General features: G+C 43.2%; 1 protein-coding gene across 4 annotated transcripts in view; it reads left to right on the forward strand.

Annotated features, from left to right (window-relative positions):
* LOC125382920 (neurofibromin-like) overlaps window positions 1–22,685 on the forward strand; it is a 29,096-nt gene extending 6,411 nt beyond the window's left edge. For 2 of the 4 annotated variants that reach the window (XM_048401224.1, XM_048401225.1), the window contains 14 exons: window positions 930–1,186; window positions 2,006–2,067; window positions 3,506–3,620; window positions 4,389–4,508; window positions 7,216–7,296; window positions 8,129–8,269; window positions 8,882–9,008; window positions 9,492–9,623; window positions 10,285–10,583; window positions 16,383–16,625; window positions 18,753–18,853; window positions 19,632–19,771; window positions 20,258–20,304; window positions 22,243–22,685. In XM_048401224.1, the coding sequence (XP_048257181.1) occupies window positions 930–1,186; window positions 2,006–2,067; window positions 3,506–3,620; window positions 4,389–4,508; window positions 7,216–7,296; window positions 8,129–8,269; window positions 8,882–9,008; window positions 9,492–9,623; window positions 10,285–10,583; window positions 16,383–16,625; window positions 18,753–18,853; window positions 19,632–19,771; window positions 20,258–20,304; window positions 22,243–22,572 (2,195 nt within the window). In that variant the 3' untranslated portion in view covers window positions 22,573–22,685. The remainder of the gene's footprint in view (window positions 1–929; window positions 1,187–2,005; window positions 2,068–3,505; window positions 3,621–4,388; window positions 4,509–7,215; window positions 7,297–8,128; window positions 8,270–8,881; window positions 9,009–9,491; window positions 9,624–10,284; window positions 10,584–16,382; window positions 16,626–18,752; window positions 18,854–19,631; window positions 19,772–20,257; window positions 20,305–22,242) is intronic. The other 2 variants (XM_048401226.1, XM_048401227.1) reach the window with 2 other exon arrangements.
* Window positions 22,686–22,893: the final 208 nt, after the last annotated feature.

Raw genomic sequence — 22,893 nt, forward strand, 5'->3', positions numbered from 1 at the left:
CTGAGAACCAAGACTATTTTTTGGCCTTACAATTCTTTCTGTAGCAATTGTTTCAATACTAGCAAATGGTACATGGAATAATCTCTGGCTAAGTATCTATATTAATGAGCTGCCAGTATGAGCTTTATGACTATTCATTAACATCATACAAAATCTCCAATAAGGGAGTTTGTGATTCAGGATTCATACAAATTTTATTATGCTTTTACAATAGTATATGTTTGCTTGTCTCAAACTATGGATGATATTGCAGGGATTTATCTGAGATTCCAATATAAGTACCTCTGTCAGGCAAGGAAAAAAAATCGGTATTTTGTTCACAAGTGGGATTTTCTAAACATTACTATTTTCTTAAAGTTTGATGTACATGTGTAAAATTGATTTTGAATGAAATATCAAAACCTAAGCATTAAAGCCCCTTGCTCATTGTATGTCCTGTTGCCAGGGTAATACAAGTTACCGCTGTAAAGAGATACCATTTTAGATACAACTACTCATATTATAACTTTTATTCCAATTTGGAGGGGCGGTCGGATAGCCTAGTGGTTAAAGAGTTCGCTCGTCACGCTGAAGGTCCGGGTTCGATTTCCAACATGAGTACAATGTGTGAAGCCCATTTCTGGTGTCCCCCCGCAGTGATATTGCTAGAACATTGCTAAAAGCGGCGTTAAAACGCACTCACTCCAATTTGGGTACCTCTACTGGCATTTCTGCACATTTAGGGCCAAATGTAAGCCTCAGAGAAGTTCTAGATAAATCCCTGCATTACATTATTAGCAGGAATATGTGATTAAATCATCCTCATCACTAAAAGAGCTTCTATACTTGTGTTAGATACCCATGTCAAGGAATCACATCGCTACATGATCTGATTCCGCCAAACGCCATGCTTTTCCTGTCTTTAACAAGTATCAATATTCCACACACAGAGAGCCCAAATTCAGACAATCGATCTCTCTCCCCAGAGAGCACCCTCCAGGTACTCAAGCTGAGTCTGGCGGAGTTTTCACTCCCTAAGTTTTACCAGCTGTTTGGGATCAGCAAAGTTAAGTCAGCGGCCGTCAGTGCCTTCAGGACCAGTTACCGCCCGGGGGATAGATCATTCACCATGTCGCCGCCCGAGAATGAGAAGATGCCTCTAAGTTCTCTCGAGGCCATCGCCGACGCCTTGCTGGAGATCATGGAGGTAGGGATGTCATGGATGAAGCAGGGAGTTACAGGAGGGCCGGGGATAGTGACATCCTCTATATCTCCAGTGCTTCGGTAAACCTACACTCAGCCCTGGTTCCATTCCCGTGGTTCTCGCGATCTGAAATTATCTGCCCTTGATTTTCGTTAGCTTATTTGATTTGCTTCGCGACTTAGTCCAGTCAGAATGCAAGTTACAAACTAGCCTTAAGTTGGGCTGGCAACATCAACAACATGGTGTCCAGTCCCATGTTTACAATAGAGTTTGCGAGAAGTTCAACATTAAAAAACAGACTGACACACAAAAGAAGTGGTTATTTTATGTCCATCTCCCTTTCCCATTTTGTTCCCTTATTGTGACGTTTGATTGGTCGGTAAAATAGTAACAACAATCAAGATTTAAGATGACGAGAACCACGGGAATGGATCCAGGGGTCAAGTGTAGATTTACTGAAAGGTGAGCCCTGGAGATTCAGAAGCTGGAACGGTGGGGGGTGATGTATGATGTGTCCAAGATCTGATCTATTCCAGAGCAATCATATATATACACTGCTATTTCCACAGACTTGTATGATGTATTCAATATCTGACCTATTCCAATTTTGACCGTTATTCCCCACAGACTTTTGTGATGTGTCCACTGTAACACCTACTCCAGTGCCCTATTTTACACTATTTCTACAGTCCTGTATTATGTTTTCAAAATCCTGACCTATTCCAATGGCGTAATATTGACCGTTATTCCCAAAAGGCTTGTATGATGGGTCCACCATAATACCTATTCCAGTGCTCTAATATACACTGTTATTCCCCACAGGCCTGTATGAAGGATATCCCCAGCTGTGAGTGGTTACAGCAGTGGACAGACCTAGCCAAGAGGTGAGTAGAGCAGAGGCATTAGTGTTAGATGTTGCCTTGCCAGTATGCTGTGAGAAAGTATTGAGACTTGCTTCAGATTTAAGTCAGCCTTGTCATCATGTTTGTTGTTAGCCTGGCACATTATAGGTGCCCTGTAGTCCAGGGGAATCCAGTGGCCACGATAGCTGTTGATACCTTGGCTCAGAATGGGTCATCAGTACCCCAGGGGAATCAGATGGCCACAATGGCTGTTGGTACCCGGGCACAGAATGGGTCATCAGTAACCCAGGGGAATCCAGTGACCACAATGGCTGTTGATACCTTGGCACAGAATGGGTCATCAGTACCCCAGGGGAATCAGATGGCCACAATGGCTGTTGGTACCTTGGCACAGAATGGGTCATCAGTTCCCCAGGGGAATCAGATGGCCACAATGGCTGTTGGTACCTTGGCACAGAATGGGTCATCAGTTCCCCAGGGGAATCAGATGGCCACAATGGCTGTTGGTACCCGGGCACAGAATGGGTCATCAGTACCCCAGGGGAATCCGGTGGCCACAATGGCTGTTGGTACCCGGGCACAGAATGGGTCATCAGTACCCCAGGGGAATCAGATGACCACAATGGCTGTTGATACCTTGGCACAGAATGGGTCATCAGTACCCCAGGGGAATCCAGTGGCCACGATGGCTGTTGGTACCTTGGCACAGAATGGGTCATCAGTACCCCAGGGGAATCCAGTTGCCACAATGGCTGTTGGTACCTTGGCACAGAATGGGTTATCAGTACCCCAGGGGAATCCGGTGGCCATGATGGCTGTTGGTACCCGGGCACAGAATGGGTCATCAGTACCCCAGGGGAATCCGGTGGCCACGATGGCTGTTGGTACCCGGGCACAGAATGGGTCATCAGTACCCCAGGGGAATCAGATGGCCACAATGGCTGTTGGTACCCGGGCACAGAATGGGTCATCAGTACCCCAGGGGAATCCAGTGGCCACGATGGCTGTTGATACCTTTGCACAGAATGGGTCATCAGTACCCCAGGGGAATCAGATGGCCACAATGGCTGTTGGTACCTTAGCACAGAATGGGTCATCAGTACCCCAGGGGAATCCGGTGGCCACGATGGCTGTTGGTACCCGGGCACAGAATGGGTCATCAGTACCCCAGGGGAATCCAGTGGCCACGATGGCTGTTGATACCTTGGCACAGAATGGGTCATCAGTACCCCAGGGGAATCAGATGGCCACAATGGCAGTTGATTGTGTACATATTTGTAAGGGGATCATTTGGTCAGACCAACTTTGAGAGATCTTTCCTGTACAGATTAGGTCTAATATCGTGATTATTATTGTGATGTTCATTTACTTCTTTCATCCTAATGTGACTACACATTGGCATCCATGATGTAGGTTAAATGGATACCACTTCAACATATTGATGCTTTCCTTTTTTCAGATTTGCATTCCAGTATAACCCAGCCTTGCAGCCAAGGGCCATCATTGTGTTCGGGTGCATCAGTAAGTCTGTGACTGACTCTGAGGTGAAGCAGCTCCTTAAGATCATGATGAAGGTAAGTCTAGAAGCATCCTCTCACCTGTGTACAGGGGACCTGCCCTTCTGGGGATCCCTGGCTACATTTGGTCCCCAGCAACCTATGCTGGTCGAAAGAGGTGACTTAAAGAGTCCTGTGGTCAGGCTCAGTGACTTGGTTGATAACATGTCATCATACCCCAGTGGTGTGGATCATTGCTCCCAAGACCTGTGAAGATCTGGGGTAGTTTAGGTCTTCAGCATCCCGTGCTTGCCTTAACAGGCGATTAATGGGATCGGGTGGTCAGGCTCAGTGACTTGGTTGATGACATGTTATCATACCCCAGTGGTGTGGATCATTGCTCCCAAGACCCGTGAAGATCCGGGGTAGTTTAGGTCTTCAGCATCCCATGCTTGCCTTAACAGGCGACTAAGCTTGTTATAAGAGGCGACTAATGGGATCGAGTGGTCATGCTTGCTGACTTGGTTGATGCATGTGATCGTATCCAATTTCATGCATCGATGCTCATGGTGTCAGTCACCGGATTGTCTGGTCCAGACTCGATTATATACGGATCAGGTGACTTGGGTGATGACGTGTCATCATACCCCAGTGCTCACGATGTCAATCACTGGATTGCCTGGTCTAGACTCGATTATTTACCAATAGCTGGAATATTGCTGAGAGCTGCGTTAAACAACAAACAAACAAAACATGATGACACAGATGAACAGTAGTTGTGATAAGATGAGTTATGACACAAGGCCCTGGCCCTGATAACCCCGACCTGATTGCTCCCTTCTTCAGGGCCGTCCTCCCTATTCCTTGACCTTCACCCACACCTGTACTCTGCAAAGTTTCGGCGAGAAGTCGGACTCCCTACAGGACCAAATGGGCCCCCGACGAACCCAGCCATCTTGCATTGAGGTACACTGTTATCATGGGCTGTATCGTCATGGTCTAATACATGCTTTTGTTTCTCTTTCTATTGCAGGTGTTCAAACCTTTTAATTTTCAAAATACATGGAGCTTCCCATGTCCGGTAATCCTTGCTGCAATTCTGATAGTTCTGAACCTGATCCCTTGCTCTCCTGTTGTTCTTTCTGTTCCCCTGCTTAAGAATGACTTTCATTTTAGCTTAACATTTTGATTAATTTTTGGCTGCACTGCTCTGTGGGACCAGTAGAGCATCCGGAATCTTGTACTGTCCCTCATCCCTCCTGTCCCTTGGCAAATAGTGTGATGGAAATATGGTGTCTAGAAAATGTGTTGAAAGTTCAGTGAGACCTTATTTTGTCATACAACTCAAAAGAAGATAAAGGACACCACATTTATATCCCCCGCCAAAAAGTGGAAGAGGGATATCTATAGGAATTGGTGCTGTCCATCCATCCTTTCATCCATCCATCATGATTCCTTTCCGGAGCAGAACTCCAAAACCATGAGACATATCTTAACCAAACTTTGTACATACATAGGTCTAGTGGTGAACTGGTGCTTTTTGATGGTTTGGGATTTAAAAAAATTGTTTTCTAGCTTCCATGGCAACAACTTTGACTTAATCTGTCATGGCTGGTGGGTATTGCAACACAGCCTTCCAATTGTGGGTGTTCTTTTACTTGTTTTGAGTAGTATATAATAGGAATAAAATAAATACACCCCCATCCCCCGATATATGATAATTATGATGGCGAAACACACACGGCTAATAATCTCAATTCACATTTTGTGGGACTAATTTTAATCTATTTTTGTCAGACTAAGATCAACAAAATTAATAATAAGTAGCATATCTGGCTCATGGAAATATCGGTTTGACAGGTTAGTCAAAAAGATAATCATGTTTTTGACAAGGAAAGCTATATATTCTCTTTAGTATAGTTTACGCCGGGGCATGGCTGGCCCAGTCGTCTAAGGCGCCGCGATTCGCTGTGCAGAGTTGCGTCCCTTGGGCACGCCAGAAACCTATGATTGTGGGTTCAAATCCGGGTTCGCCCAGATTTCTTTTCTAGGTTTGTCAGTACCATACCCGTGCTTTTGAGTTTCACTGAAGTGGTAAACGTCTGAGACCTGCATCACTTCGGGCTTTCCTCCCACATTAAGCTGACACGCCCTGATATAACTGGAATACTGTTAAAAGTGACGTAAAACCCAACTCACTCACTCACTAGTATAGTTTATAATGAACTAAAGTTAAGGCAGACTCATTATCAACACTTGGTCCAATATCATCGCTCCACTTGTCTGAACATATGTTATATGTTTAATATGTTATGCAGGGGTTTAAAAGTCATACAGCTGGATTATTGCCGAGTGCAGCATTAAACGACAAACAAACGAATACCAAACCAGACTTTGTCATGTATAAATGTTGTGGGATTCATTATATGTTGTGCATGTGTTGTCAAGAATGATCAGTCAATAATGTGAGCTGCAGTGCCTCAATTAAACACTTTTTTATAGTATGGTGACATCAGCGCTACAGATAAGCTGCGTATTTGCGTAAGATACCCCCCCAAAATATAACAACCCTATTCCTTTCAACTAACTTGCGTACAGAAACACAGGTATGACAGGAAAAACTTAAATGTATAAAAACAGCACGCGTAAATACCCAACGAAGCTTTTTCAGCATGCGTACAATGGAGGTTATTTCTGAAACACAAATACGAGCTAATTTACTTTCCGAGTCAAGCCTATATTGAGAACTGTTACCTATATACATCTAAAACATTATTTCATTTTTTTTAAATCTCAAAATGTTTTCTCAGTTTAGGGAAAACCCAGAAGAGTGATGAATAGACGAGTGAAAAAATATTGGTTACCCAATGAAAATGTAATAAGCCAATTAAAATAGAAACCGTCGAGTAAAAACTCAATTGCTCGAAAAGTTATCTGGAGCTCTGTTACATGTTGAAGTATTTAGGGGTGTTTCGGTTAACATAGAAAGTGAGGCAATAGTCATTATAAAACCAGTTGCGCACAGTCCCACTTTAGAGTGATTTGTGCAACAAGATGTGTAGAGCTATCACAAGTAGTTCATACCTGTTTGCTGTTGTACTGTGGCTTCAGTAGTGTGGTTTGCTGTTGTGTGGTCTGGAGCTGTGTTTAGTTTCACAGCCTGTTGCCTGTATAGTAGCATTGTTTATAAAAAAACTTTGGAAGAAATGTCATCACAAGCCCTATATGACACTAATAATCCATGCTTTTCATTTAATGTTTTGGGCAAAATATGCATGTAAACTTTGAAATAAGTGTCAAAATGTAAAACCAGCTGATTACTTTGTTCACTTGAATCTCTCTCTCTCTCTCTCTCTCTCTCTCTCTCTCTCTCTCTCTCTCTCTCTGTGTCTCTCTCTTACTCACTCTCTCTCTCTCTCTCTCTCTCTCTCTCTCTCTCTCTCTCTCTTTCTCTCATTTGTATATCACGGATACCAGTACCAATAAAGAGGAAGATACTTTTGTACTTGGTTTTACATTGTTACTGAAGATTCAGCGTTAAAATACCTCAGAATTTAGGTAAATAGGTTTAAGCAGAGAGATATATTTGAACAAAATGTTGATTCTTTTTCCCAGTTTGCCTACAATGAGCACTAGCCTAAAGTCGTACATGAGTCAATGGTTTGGTTTGCAGGCCCTGGAGTCCTACACCGACCTGACGTTGATCGAGGCTGTCGTCATGTGTCTCACCAGGCTACAACCCATGCTGAAGGCGGTAAGTAACGCAATAATGTCCATCTCCTTGGTGACTGACCACTACAACCCATGCTGAAGGCGGTGAGTAACGCAATAATGTCCATCTCCTTGGTGACTGACCGCCACCGTGGTCTAGTGGATAGGGCGACTGCCTGGAGATGTGAAGGTTGGGAATTTGATCCCCTGCTATGTCATATCAAAAGAAGTTGATATGTGGTACTTGTTGTTACCCTGCCTGGCATTCGGCATTAAGGGGCTAAAACAAGGACTGGTCGGCTCGGGAGTCAGTGTGCTGTGTCTGAGTGGGTCATTCGAGTAGACTGAGGAATGGTATCTGAGTAGGCAAGGAATATTAAAAAGGCATTAGTCTGGACAGTCTCTCTCTCTTTCTCTCTTCAGTCACTCACTCACTCACACACAGCTATATGAGTGCAATATTCTTGAACATGATGTTAAGCCCCCCTCACCTCACCTCACCTCACCTCACCTCACCTCAACTGCTTGTCCATGTACATCCCCCTTGTTTATATATAACGCTTAGGGACTGTCAATTCGTTACTCTCAGGGAAACTTGGATTCTTTTGAATGGATGATTTCTTCATTCTTGAAAATAGTGAAAATGTAATGTTGCCTCATATACACAGTTGACAGACAAGCTCCATTCCCTCCCACCTCACCCTCCCCTCAGAATATTGAATTAGTAATTTACTATAAATGTTGGCGTCATGTTTCAAAGGTACATCAATGATAGGTTAAGTTAAATTTGATACTTCTTATCAGTTTAAAAAAACAAAGAAATTTTATTCTGCGATCAGACAAGGAGATTGGTATACTTGTGTCACATATTTCAGGAGTCTCCAATCCACAAGTTCCTGTTCTGGGTGGCAATCTCAGTACTGCAGCTGGATGAAGTGTCATTGTACGCGGCGGGACTTGCCCTGCTGGAGCAGAACCTACACACGCTGGACAACATGGGGCTGTTCGAGAAGAAGGTAGGTCGGGGAGGACAACTGAATAGGTGGGTTATGTGTGGGTGGTTGGCTGGGGAGGAGAACAGAATAGCTGGATTTGTATGTTGCTGTTAAAAGTGGAGCACATGTAAGGAGCTGTAAACTGGGGAGTAGAACAGAATAGCTGGGTTGTATGTTGGTGGGTTTTTTAAAGTGGAGGACCTGGGAACAGGTGGTAGGTTGGGGAGGAGAACAGAATAGCTGGATTGTGTGTTGGTGGTAGGTTGGGGAGGACAACAGAATAGCTGAATTGTATGGTTCTTTTATTTTTGAAACGTGGAGGATCTTTAGGGACAGGTACTTGGCTGGGGAGAACAGAATAGATGGTTTTTGTGTTGGTCGTGGGTTGGGTAGGAGAACACAATAACGAGGTTGTTTGTTGTGTGTTATTTTAAGTGGAGAACCTGTAAACAAAGGTAGGTTGGGGAGGAGAACAGAATAGCTGCTGTAGGAGAGGAGAACAGAATAGCTGTGATAGGTGATAACAGCATGATGGTGTTAAACAATGGTACACCCGTGTCGTGTTCATGTCAACGTTCATGTCATGCTTGTCATGTTCATGTCAACATTCATGTCATGCTTGTCATTTTGCAGTCCCTGGAGAAGATCATGATGGAGACGCGGGAGCCCCTGGAGTGGCACTTCAAGCAGCTGGACCACTACATGGGCCTCAGCTTCCAGTTCAACTTCAACTTTGCTCTGGTTGGACATTTACTCAAAGGTGGGGATTCTGTAATATCTTGTAGCTGAGAATTGTCATCTTGCGTGTTGCCATGATTATGAACAGGCCTGGGTGGCCCAGTCATCTAAGGCTCCGCAATGCGCTGTGCAGAGTTGCATCCCTTGGGCACATCAGAAACCTATGATTGTGGGATCGAATCCCTGTTTGACATGATAATGTTTCTTGGTTTGTCAGCAACATAACCACGCTTGTGATTTCACCAAAGTAGTAGATGTCTGAGACCTATGTCACCCCGGTCTTGCCTCCCACATAAAACTAACACGCCTCGTTATAACTCGAATACTGTTCAAAACAGCATTAAACCAAACTGACTCTGAACCAGTCGTCCTGTTTTCAAGTATATTGTGATTTGATGATGTAGCTGGCCTGTATCCCAGGTGAGACCATTTCAGGTTTGTTTTTTTGTATTTGGATCTGGATTTGACTGATTGGTCATGTAATGCACTTTTTTCTCTGTGTCAGGATTCCGACATCCATCCCCCACGACTGTGTCCCGGACAATCCGCGTCTTGCATCAGCTTCTCAGTATTACAGTGAAACCAAGTGTCAGGGACAAGTTTGAGGTGACCACACAGACTGTGGCATACCTTGCAGGTGGGTAGTACTGTGTTGTTTGTGTTGACTGGAATAATCTAGCAATATGATTCTTTGACCTTTTTAAAAAACATTTGGAACACAGATCTGCTGACCCTATTTTCCTCAAACTTTGGAAAGAAATAAAAATCCAAATTTATAAATACTTTTTCTGTCGAAACGTTGCACTCACAAAATTATTTTGAGATTACTCAGTGTTTAAAAAAAATGATCAGATGTAGAACATATGTTGCTCAATTTGACATACATATTCGGCCAACTTGTTCAGTCAAGAAATTCTTTGCATAATATGTCTAGAGTTATGTCCCTTGTGCTTGATACACAGACTTGCCGAAATTAATTCCCTTTTTCTTCCGAAATAAAAGATATTGTTATGCTCAAGTATGTTTCATAAATTGTTTTTAAATATAGCTTTGCATAAATAACTACATTGTGAATATATTAACTTGGTCTCGTCGCTATATGGCTGAAATACTGACGATGCGACCTTAATTTTAACTCACTCACACTCCAAAATAAAACAACAAAAAACAAATCTTCCAGGTGACAATGGCGCTAAAGATTGCAATTTCAATTATTTTTTTCTGCTCGTACAGGTAATATTTGTTGAAATTTTTTGTGATCCAGTTTTGAAAAATAAACATTTGATGTCTTGCTTCAGCCTTAGTGTCGGTGTCAGAAGAGGTCCGCAGTCGGTGTCATCTGAAACATCGGACAGCCAACTATATGATATCGGAGTCCCCATCAACAGAGAGTCTGAATACTGAGCTGTCCTCTTCCCAGGGGGTGTCCCCCTCTGCTCCCCCTCCCACCACCACTGTAGTCACACCCCCTCAGAATGCCCCGCCCACGACTGCCTCCACCCCTCTCCCACGGAGACAAAAGAGCTGTGACCTTCTGGACCAGAATGCAATGACGGCAGCGCGTATGGGGAAGAATGTGCAGCTCACGCAGAGTCAGGTAGGTGGCGCTGTGTTGCTGTGGCTTGCTTGCTGCTTGCTAGACTAAGCTAGTCATGTAGATATCGTAGAAAGGAAGCATGATCTATCAGCATCACGGGCAGATTGAGTAGAGCTAGAATGTACTACACAATGTAGTGTGGGCTTGGATTGAATAGCAGGCTAGATAGTGAAGGTTAGTGATGGTAGAACACAATGTGAGAGCATGGCCTGAATCTAAAGGCTAGATAATGTCTAGTATGGATCTAAAGGCTAGATAGTGGAGGTGATTGATGCTAGACCATATTGTTAGAGCTTGGCCTCAATCTAGTGGCTAGATAGTGTGGCTGAGTGATGCTAGACCATAGTTAGGGCATGGCCTCAATCTAATGGCTAGATAGTGTGGCTGAGTGATGCTAGGCCATATTGTGAGAGCTTAGCCTCAATCTAATGGCTAGATAGTGTGGCTTATTGATGCTAGACCATCATTAGAGCATGACCTCAATCTAATGGCTAGATAGTGAGGCTGATTGATGCTAGGCCATAGTTACAGCATGGCCTCAAGCTAATGGCTATATACTGAGGCTGATGATGCTAGACCATAGTTAGAGCATGGCCCCAGTCTAATGGCTAGATAGTGAGGCTGATTGATGCTAGACCATAGTTAGGGCATGGCCTCAATCTAATGGCTAGATAGTGTGGCTGATTGATGCTAGACCATAGAGCATGGCCTCAATCTAATGGCTAGATAGTGAGGCTGATTGATGCTAGACCATAGAGCATGGCCTCAATCTATCTGCTAGATAGTGTGGCTGAGTGATGCTAGACCATCGTTAGAGCATGACCTCAATCTAATGGCTAGATAGTGAGGCTGATTGATGCTAGACCATAGAGCATGGCCTCAATCTATCTGCTAGATAGTGGGGCTGATTGATGCTAGACCATCGTTAGAGCATGACCTCAATTTAATGGCTAGATAGTGTGGCTGATTGATGCTAGACCATATTGTGAGAGCATGGCCTCAATCTAATGGCTAGATAGTGGGGCTGTATGATGCTAGACCATATTGTGAGACCTTGGCCTCAATCTAATGGCTAGATAGTGTGGCTGACTGATGCTAGACCGTAGAGCATGGCCTGGAACTAAGGCTAGATAGTGTGTCCGACTAGGGCTAGACAACTCTTGTGGGCATGACCTGGAATAACAGGTTAGATAGTGTGTCCGACTAGGGCTAGACAACTCTTGTGGGCATGACCTGGAATAACAGGTTAGATAGTGTGTCTGACTAGGGCTAGACAACTCTTGTGGGCATGACCTGGAATAACAGGTTAGATAGTGTGGCTGACTAGGGCTAGACAACTCTTGTGGGCATGACCTGGAATAACAGGTTAGATAGTGTGTCCGACTAGGGCTAGACAACTCTTGTGGGCATGACCTGGAATAACAGGTTAGATGGTGTGTCCGACTAGGGCTAGACAACTCTTGTGGGCATGACCTGGAATAACAGGTTAGATAGTGTGTCTGACTAGGGCTAGACAACTCTTGTGGGCATGACCTGGAATAACAGGTTAGATAGTGTGTCTGACTAGGGCTAGACAACTCTTGTGGGCATGACCTGGAATAACAGGTTAGATGGTGTGTCCGACTAGGGCTAGACAACTCTTGTGGGCATGACCTGGAATAACAGGTTAGATGGTGTGTCTGACTAGGGCTAGACAACTCTTGTGGGCATGACCTGGAATAACAGGCTAGATGGTGTGTCCGACTAGGGCTAGACAACTCTTGTGGGCATGACCTGGAATAACAGGTTAGATAGTGTGTCCGACTAGGGCTAGACAACTCTTGTGGGCATGACCTGGAATAACAGGTTAGATAGTGTGGCTGACTGATGCTGGAGCAGAGAATGAAAACCGAGGACACACAGATCCGTTGACTGGATTTATAAGAATGTAGCACTTTGAGCATGCCTGTGTAGTGTGGATTTAGATCAATGCCAGTACTTTGAGAGTTGCCACGAAGATTGTAGAGGTCTTTCAGTACCTCAGTTTATCAACATGGTGAAACTGTTGTGCATTTCTCGATGATAAAACAGTGTAATTTCGACCCTGTGAAAGTAGGACTTTTTCTATAAATGAGTGAGTGAGTGAGTTGGGTTTGATGCTGCTTTAAACAGTATTCCAGTCATATCACGGCATGTCAGCTTAATGTGGGAGGAAAGCCCGAAGTGATGCAGGTCTCAGACGTTTACCACTTCAGTGAAACCCACGAGGACGGGTATGGTGCTGACAAACCTAGAAACATAATCGAGGCTAACCGGGATTCAGGTACAGGTAATATTTGTTGAAATTTTTTGTGATCCAGTTTTGAAAAATAAACATTTGATGTCTTGCTTCAGCCTTAGTGTCGGTGTCAGAAGAGGTCCGCAGTCGGTGTCATCTGAAACATCGGACAGCCAACTATATGATATCGGAGTCCCCATCAACAGAGAGTCTGAATACTGAGCTGTCCTCTTCCCAGGGGGTGTCCCCCTCTGCTCCCCCTCCCACCACCACTGTAGTCACACCCCCTCAGAATGCCCCGCCCACGACTGCCTCCACCCCTCTCCCACGGAGACAAAAGAGCTGTGACCTTCTGGACCAGAATGCAATGACGGCAGCGCGTATGGGGAAGAATGTGCAGCTCACGCAGAGTCAGGTAGGTGGCGCTGTGTTGCTGTGGCTTGCTTGCTGCTTGCTAGACTAAGCTAGTCATGTAGATATCGTAGAAAGGAAGCATGATCTATCAGCATCACGGGCAGATTGAGTAGAGCTAGAATGTACTACACAATGTAGTGTGGGCTTGGATTGAATAGCAGGCTAGATAGTGAAGGTTAGTGATGGTAGAACACAATGTGAGAGCATGGCCTGAATCTAAAGGCTAGATAATGTCTAGTATGGATCTAAAGGCTAGATAGTGGAGGTGATTGATGCTAGACCATATTGTTAGAGCTTGGCCTCAATCTAGTGGCTAGATAGTGTGGCTGAGTGATGCTAGACCATAGTTAGGGCATGGCCTCAATCTAATGGCTAGATAGTGTGGCTGAGTGATGCTAGGCCATATTGTGAGAGCTTGGCCTCAATCTAATGGCTAGATAGTGTGGCTTATTGATGCTAGACCATCATTAGAGCATGACCTCAATCTAATGGCTAGATAGTGAGGCTGATTGATGCTAGGCCATAGTTACAGCATGGCCTCAAGCTAATGGCTATATACTGAGGCTGATGATGCTAGACCATAGTTAGAGCATGGCCCCAATCTAATGGCTAGATAGTGAGGCTGATTGATGCTAGACCATAGTTAGGGCATGGCCTCAATCTAATGGCTAGATAGTGTGGCTGATTGATGCTAGACCATAGAGCATGGCCTCAATCTAATGGCTAGATAGTGAGGCTGATTGATGCTAGACCATAGAGCATGGCCTCAATCTATCTGCTAGATAGTGTGGCTGAGTGATGCTAGACCATCGTTAGAGCATGACCTCAATCTAATGGCTAGATAGTGAGGCTGATTGATGCTAGACCATAGAGCATGGCCTCAATCTATCTGCTAGATAGTGGGGCTGATTGATGCTAGACCATCGTTAGAGCATGACCTCAATTTAATGGCTAGATAGTGTGGCTGATTGATGCTAGACCATATTGTGAGAGCATGGCCTCAATCTAATGGCTAGATAGTGGGGCTGTATGATGCTAGACCATATTGTGAGACCTTGGCCTCAATCTAATGGCTAGATAGTGTGGCTGACTGATGCTAGACCGTAGAGCATGGCCTGGAACTAAGGCTAGATAGTGTGTCCGACTAGGGCTAGACAACTCTTGTGGGCATGACCTGGAATAACAGGTTAGATAGTGTGTCCGACTAGGGCTAGACAACTCTTGTGGGCATGACCTGGAATAACAGGTTAGATAGTGTGTCTGACTAGGGCTAGACAACTCTTGTGGGCATGACCTGGAATAACAGGTTAGATAGTGTGGCTGACTAGGGCTAGACAACTCTTGTGGGCATGACCTGGAATAACAGGTTAGATAGTGTGTCCGACTAGGGCTAGACAACTCTTGTGGGCATGACCTGGAATAACAGGTTAGATGGTGTGTCCGACTAGGGCTAGACAACTCTTGTGGGCATGACCTGGAATAACAGGTTAGATAGTGTGTCTGACTAGGGCTAGACAACTCTTGTGGGCATGACCTGGAATAACAGGTTAGATAGTGTGTCTGACTAGGGCTAGACAACTCTTGTGGGCATGACCTGGAATAACAGGTTAGATGGTGTGTCCGACTAGGGCTAGACAACTCTTGTGGGCATGACCTGGAATAACAGGTTAGATGGTGTGTCTGACTAGGGCTAGACAACTCTTGTGGGCATGACCTGGAATAACAGGCTAGATGGTGTGTCCGACTAGGGCTAGACAACTCTTGTGGGCATGACCTGGAATAACAGGTTAGATAGTGTGTCCGACTAGGGCTAGACAACTCTTGTGGGCATGACCTGGAATAACAGGTTAGATAGTGTGGCTGACTGATGCTGGAGCAGAGAATGAAAACCGAGGACACACAGATCCGTTGACTGGATTTATAAGAATGTAGCACTTTGAGCATGCCTGTGTAGTGTGGATTTAGATCAATGCCAGTACTTTGAGAGTTGCCACGAAGATTGTAGAGGTCTTTCAGTACCTCAGTTTATCAACATGGTGAAACTGTTGTGCATTTCTCGATGATAAAACAGTGTAATTTCGACCCTGTGAAAGTAGGACTTTTTCTATAAATGAGTGAGTGAGTGAGTTGGGTTTGATGCTGCTTTAAACAGTATTCCAGTCATATCACGGCATGTCAGCTTAATGTGGGAGGAAAGCCCGAAGTGATGCAGGTCTCAGACGTTTACCACTTCAGTGAAACCCACGAGGACGGGTATGGTGCTGACAAACCTAGAAACATAATCGAGGCTAACCGGGATTCAAACCCACAATCATAGGTTTCTGGCGTGCCCAAGGGACGCAACTCTGCACAGCGTGCCCCCCTTCTATAAATGAAGTAATACATACAGGTTCATACATACGTATTTGAGTGTCAGATCACCAGCTGATTATTATGAGATTTAGTTCATGAGGATCATTTTTTGCCTACGTCTATACTGAACACAAAGAAGTGAGGGATAATGAAATATTTTTATATACCGTACACATTTAAAGAAACTCAGTTTCCCCACAAACATCCCAAGAAATATTCATGATCCCCAATTAAGTTTGTTCAGTATGTCGGCATAGATCTGTCGATTGTTGCAAAATTATTGTCATCAGATCTCTAGATATTACTTTTAATAGCAATTAGCCCTAGGTAAATGAGAAATGTGAAAACACAGTTCTTACCTGTATTGTTGAATGTATTTGTTGCTACAGCTGTCAGTTAAGCCATAGGACAGCCGATTCAATATGAGCGAGGCTTTCGTCTTTGTCATGGTCTCATTTAAGTAATAAATAGACCTGTGAAGACCTGGGCTAGAATAGGTCTTCTGCAACCCATGCTTGTTGTATGAAGCGACGAACGGGATCGAGTGGTCAGACTTGGTGACTTTGTTGATGCATGTCGTCGTATCTCAATTACGTATGTCGATGCTCATGATGTCATGATGGTCCTGACTTGAGTGCGGTGTTAAACTACAAGCAAACAAAGTAATAAATAAAAGGAGAAACATGACTTACCTTTAAGAAACTTCAAGTTACTGCTGCAGAAAAATTTCTTTTTCTGCTACCAGTGAAATGAATGACATTTTCATCTCAGCAAAGTTCAAACACCTGTTGCAGGGCAAGAGCGTCAGCCTTGACCTTGATCAAAATTCACGGCCGCCGCTGACGAAGTTCCGCAGCAGTTCCATGCCAACGCCAGGCAGCAACAAGCTGGAGTCCTCCAAATCAGCAATCCAGCAGCCGCGCAGTGGGCGGAGCTCCGTGTCCAATGAGAACAACGTCCTCCTGGATCCGGACATCCTCATGGACTACCCCACACAGGCTCTTGTCCTCACGGTCCTGGTAAGTCTCTGTCTGGATGGCGCTGGGGTTAAACAGGGTGCACACAGATTTTAGAAGAGCTTTAATTTAACCATGTCCGATGAAAAGTGCTTGATTCTGACATTATAAATGAAAGTGCTGGAATTTTATTTTTGACAGTTGTTGAAAAGTGCTGGAATGTGAATAAAATCTATAACAAATTTGCTACTGAACATCATTACCGTTCAAGTTTCAATGCATTGTTTGCTTCCTGTCGCTTAAGAAAGACTTATTCTGTCAGTTATAGGTTATGTAGGTAAATTCCATTGCGCAATGTATTCCTAGGTAAAGTTAAATTAACTTGAGCGGCACTTGAAACTCTAGACTGGTTCCCAACCTGCAGCAGACCAAGAGGAGGTTCCGTGAACCTGTCATTGTGTTTTAGTCATGGGAAAGTGTGTTTTTGATTGCGGTTGCATTTTAAAGTACCAATGGGTCTATGAAACAAGGCATTGTGTTAATGCTGCAAGAAGGAAATTGATGTTGATACAATGGGGGAAAGTGCAGAATTTGGGCATTGTTAAGTGATAAAAGAGCCCTTGAAAACAAATGTTATATCTTGCCACGATACACATAACTGATTCTCATCAATGTCAAGTGTATATTTAAGTTTATCTGACATAGGTCTGATTATCCCTATCACATGTTGAGTAGTATAGAATGTGGTTTACTACATGTGTTGAAAACCAATGTTATATCTTGCCACGATACACAAAACTGATTGTCATCAATGTCAAGTGTATATTTAAGTTTATCTGACATAGGTCTGATTATCCCTATCACATGTTGAGTAGTATAGAATGTGGTTTACTACACGTGTTGAAAACAAATGTTATATCTTGCCACGATACACAAAACTGATTGTCATCAATGTCAAGTGCATATTTAAGTTTATCTGACATAGGTCTGATTATCCCTATCACATGTTGAGTAGTATAGAATGTGGTTTACTACATGTGTTGAAAACCAATGTTATATCTTGCCACGATACACAAAACTGATTGTCATCAATGTCAAGTGTATATTTAAGTTTATCTGACATAGGTCTGATTATCCCTATCACATGTTGAGTAGTATAGAATGTGGTTTACTACATGTGTTGAAAACCAATGTTATATCTTGCCACGATACACAAAACTGATTGAATCTCATCAATGTCAAGTGCATATTTAAGTTTATCTGACATAAGTCTGATTATCCCTATCACATGTTGAGTAGTATAGAATGTGGTTTACTACATGTGTTGAAAACCAATGTTATATCTTGCCACGATACACAAAACTGATTGTCATCAATGTCAAGTGTATATTTAAGTTTATCTGACATAGGTCTTATTATCCCTATCACATGCTGAGTAGTATAGAATGTGGTTTACTACATGTGTTGAAAACCAATGTTATATCTTGCCACGATACACAAAACTGATTGTCATCAATGTCAAGTGCATATTTAAGTTTATCTGACATATATCTGATTATCCCTATCACATGTTGAGTAGTATAGAATGTGGTTTACTACGTGTGTTGAAAACCAATGTTATATCTTGCCACGATACACAAAACTGATTGTCATCAATGTCAAGTGCATATTTAAGTTTATCTGACATATATCTGATTATCCCTATCACATGTTGAGTAGTATAGAATGTGGTTTACTACATGTGTTGAAAACCAATGTTATATCTTGCCACGATACACAAAACTGATTGAATCTCATCAATGTCAAGTGTATATTTAAGTTTATCTGACATATATCTGATTATCCCTATCACATGTTGAGTAGTATAGAATGTGGTTTACTACATGTGTTGAAAACCAATCTTATATCTTGCCACGATACACAAAACTGATTGTCATCAATGTCAAGTGTATATTTAAGTTTATCCGACAAAGGTCTGATTATCCCTATCACATGTTGAGTAGTATAGAATGTGGTTTACTACATGTGTTGAAAAACAATGTTATATCTTGCCACGATACACAAAACTGATTGTCATCAATGTCAAGTGTATATTTAAGTTTATCCGACAAAGGTCTGATTATCCCTATCACATGTTGAGTAGTATAGAATGTGGTTTACTACACGTGTTGATTGTTTTCCCTGTTTCAGGCAACACTTGTTCGGAACACAACAGATGAGAACGAGACTAGAATATTGTACGAGTATCTAGCTGAAGCCTCAGTCGTATTCCCTAAAGTCTTTCCTGTAATGTAAGTTGCAGCTGCTGTTTAATCGAGTACATTAGTTGGTAGAGGTTAACATTAGGGCTGGGACAGTTCCAAATTTACTACCGGGTACCCATCCCCCTATTACCCTGATACCCGCTGTAGGTCTCAAGAGGTAGGTACAAACTGTCCGATTGAGAAAAGTTTGACCGTAACCCTGGCAAAAGGTGTTTAGGTACACTTATAAAACAATCTGATGTATACACTGAAGAAGACTGAAGTTTTATTTTTATTGAAACATATTAAAGTCAGAAGGAATGGACTTCGTAGTCGGAAACATAAGTGACTTGTAGTTTAAACGTACAGTTCTAGTTAATTTTGTCTTTAAACAATATATCATGTGTCTAACCACGGGTCCGGGTAGTCCTGTGGGTACCCAGGTCCTACTCATTACGCACCCTACCCGAGTTACCCGAGTTACCCGTCCCAGCCCAAGTTAACATGATTTAAAATACTAATGAATATGTATCACAATATGTTTGGAAAGAACTGGTATATTGCATATTTTAAAATCATTCATGTTGTCATATTGTTGGCAAAGTTGAGATAAGTGACAAGACGACTTAAAATTCCCAAATTGAATTAAAAAATTACTAATTTCTCAGAATTTACAAAAATAACAGCATTACAAAAATCGAATTTTGAATTATATCACGACTTTTTCCAGTATGCCTGCCAAAGGAACATAGTTTGAAATCCTAGATAAATCCCAGCTCCAACAGTCGAGAATGTAGACTTAATCACAGTCTTCCATTTGTTACAGTCACAGTCTCCTTGACGCAAAGATAAACAATGTTCTGTCACTGTGCCACGACCAGGCCATCCTCAATGCAGTCCAGAGCATCATCCAGAACATGATCGCCTGTGAGGATGCCTCCCAACAGCAGCTGTCCTACCTCCAGAGTAAGTGTTGTCATGGTGATTGTGGGTTTGAATCCCGGTTTGTCCCGATTATGTTTCTAGGTTAGTCAGGTTTGTGCTGGTGGGTTTCACCAAAGTGGTAGATGTCTGTGATCGGCATCACTTTGGACTTTCTGTCCGACAATAAGTCTTTTCCATTTAGCTATACCAAAAAGGTGTGCCCATCACCCCAGTGGATCAGCACCTATAAGCAGGATCTCTGTTTCACTGTGGACCCATGAACACCTGTTGTAGAATAGGTCTTCAGCAACCCATGCTTGGCATAAAAGGCAACTATGCTTGTCGTAAGAGGCAACAAACAGGATTGTGTGGTCAGCTTCGCTGACTTGGTTGATGCATGTCATCGAATCCCAATTGCGTGGATCGATACTCATGATGTCAATAACTGGATTTTTTGTCAGACTGGAATTTAACAACAAAGAAACAAACAAACAAATATGGTGACTAATTGCGCACGTCTTGTTTCAGGTATTGGTTTTGGAGGTTTATGGAGGTTCGCTGGTACATTCACAAAGGTGAGCTGACATCGTTCATGATGTTCTGGACAAACGTTATGACAATGTGTTCAAAGGAAAGCAACAGGCTTGAAAATTTCGTGTTTAATGTACATCTTAAAATAATTTGAAAATTCATTAAATGTCCTTTATTAATGGCAAGATGGCTTTCCTGGGAGAGCTGGTTGTCAGTACCCCCTGCTTGATGTATGACGCGACACAATTGATTGGGTAGTCAGGATCAGTGACTTAGTTGATTGAATGTCATCCTACTCCAATGGCGTGAATTTGTGCTCAGGATACCAATCACTGGTTTGTCTGGTTCAGACTGACCCATGAAGATTCCGGGGTAGAATAGGTCTTCAGCAACCCATGCTTGCCATAAAAGGTGACTATGCTTGTCGTAAAAGGCAACTAACGGGATCGGGTGGTCAGGCTCGCTGACTTGGTTGATACATGTCATCGATCCCAATTTCGTGGATCGATGCTCATGATATCAATCACTGGATTGTCCGGTCCAGACTCGATTATTTACAGACCGCCATCATATAGCTGGAATATTGCTGAGTGCGGCGTTAAACAACAAACCAACCAACCAATCTGGTTCAGACTAAAGTAAAGATATGGAAATTTTCCTATATTCTGTAAAACCCTGATCGAGTTGCACAACGTCGTCATATAGCTGGAATATTTCTGAGTGCGGCGTTAAACAACAATCAACAACATCCAGTTGCACGAAATAGTGTTGGTCCTTTGACAATTGAAAATAAGTGTCATAGTCCTGGTGGTTTGATTGGTTTGTGCTGGTGGGCCCTGGCTGAAAGTGTTTTTTCAACCCAGGCACTTATATCTCATACCTTATTAGCAAGTTGCTGCTTAATAAGAAGAATAAGAAAAAGTGCTCTTGATCATTGGGAGGGTTCACGGGTGGCCCAGTCGTCTAAGGCACCGCGATTCGTTGTGCAGAGTTGCTTCCCTTGGCCACGCCAGAAACCTATGATTGTGGGTTCGAATCCCGGTTCGCCATGATTATGTTTCCAGGTATGTCATCACCATACCCTGTGCTCGTGGGTTTCACTGAAGTGGTAAAGGTCTGAGGCTTTCCTCCCACATTCAGCTGACATGCTGTGATATAACTGGAATACTGTTTAAAGCGGCATTAAGCTCACCTGACTCACTCACTCACACTGTACCATTGTCGAAATAAACTGAATGAGGACTTAGAACCCTATTAGTTTGGACCCTGTTGTTGCAGAAACCTGTCTTTCTGGTTGGTTACTGACACGGCGTGATATAACTGGAATAATGTTAAAAGAGGCGTTAAACCCAACTCACTCACTCACTCACTCACTCACTCACTCACTCACTCACTCACTCACTCGATCGATCATTGGCTGTCAGAAACAGATGAGATTTGAACTGTGATCTGAAGTGTTGATAGCTGTAATACTCCTACATGCGGTCCAAAGCATGTGTTCAGTTACCCATTGTTTTCTTTAGTAAAAAATCATCTATAAAACTTTGGAGCATGGGTAACCTATTTATCTATAGTACCACAACTTGCTGCACAGAGTTGCTTCCCTTTGGCTTGTGATCTCAGCACCATAACCATGCTCGTGGGTTTCTCCCGATCAGTGAACATTTACAACCTGTATGAATGGTGGCTTGTGTTAAATTTCCTCCGAACCATTTAATGATTCCCATCCAGCTGATAATGTCCAGACCCGTGAAGATCCGGGTCAGAATAGGTCTTCAGCAACCCATGCTTGCCATAAGAGACGACTAATGGGATCAGGTGGCCTGGCTCGCTGACTTGGGGGATGCATGTCATCATATCCAAATTGCGTAGATCGATGCTCATGATGTCAATCACTGGATTGTCTGAGTGCAGCGTTAAATAACAAATAATGATGTCCAGTTAATGATGTCGACTAAATGATGTCCATTTGTCTTTTTCAGTCCTCGGGCAGCAGTGACACAGCGGAACTATTTGTGAATTGTTTAGAAAAGGCAATGATGGTTGAATCGTGTCTCCCTGGTGATGACCTTGACATTCTCAATCCTTACCCAAGCTCTCTGGGAATATCCTCCAATCTGAATCTGTCTAGTTCCATGTCAAGTCTCAGTGTGGGGAGCATGCACTCCCCGACGGACAAGGACATTGTAGACAAAAACGGCACCAACGGCGGAAGGATACGCCATGCCTCTGCAAACAATCTGCCAACCAAAAATAGAGCAGGGAGTTTTAAACAGAAAGAAAAGAAAAAATTAATGGAACCAATTGAATGAGATGTTGATAAACACTGAGGTTGACTGTGATTGGCTGATGGCCACTGATGTATATGAAGTGTAGTTGTAGACAGGATATGTGAGTTGTTCATTGGTTGATGGAAGTCATGTGACATTAATCATGAATTATGATGAGCTTCTGACAGTGAGGTGGGATGATTCAGAGGCTGTGATTGGCCAAAAGCTAGTCATGTGACTTGTGGACGCTGTGTAAGGTATCTGAAGGTTACCGCGACTGCCATTGTACGCGAACTGTCGGAGGTAGCACGTTACCTGTCGTGGAAATCCGATTCTTGGGACCAGAGGGATGTGGCGAGAGAT

The sequence above is a fragment of the Haliotis rufescens genome, unplaced genomic scaffold (genome assembly GCF_023055435.1).
Source record: "Haliotis rufescens isolate VD_foot unplaced genomic scaffold, xgHalRufe1.0.p SCAF_21, whole genome shotgun sequence".
Classification (NCBI taxonomy): domain Eukaryota; kingdom Metazoa; phylum Mollusca; class Gastropoda; order Lepetellida; family Haliotidae; genus Haliotis; species Haliotis rufescens.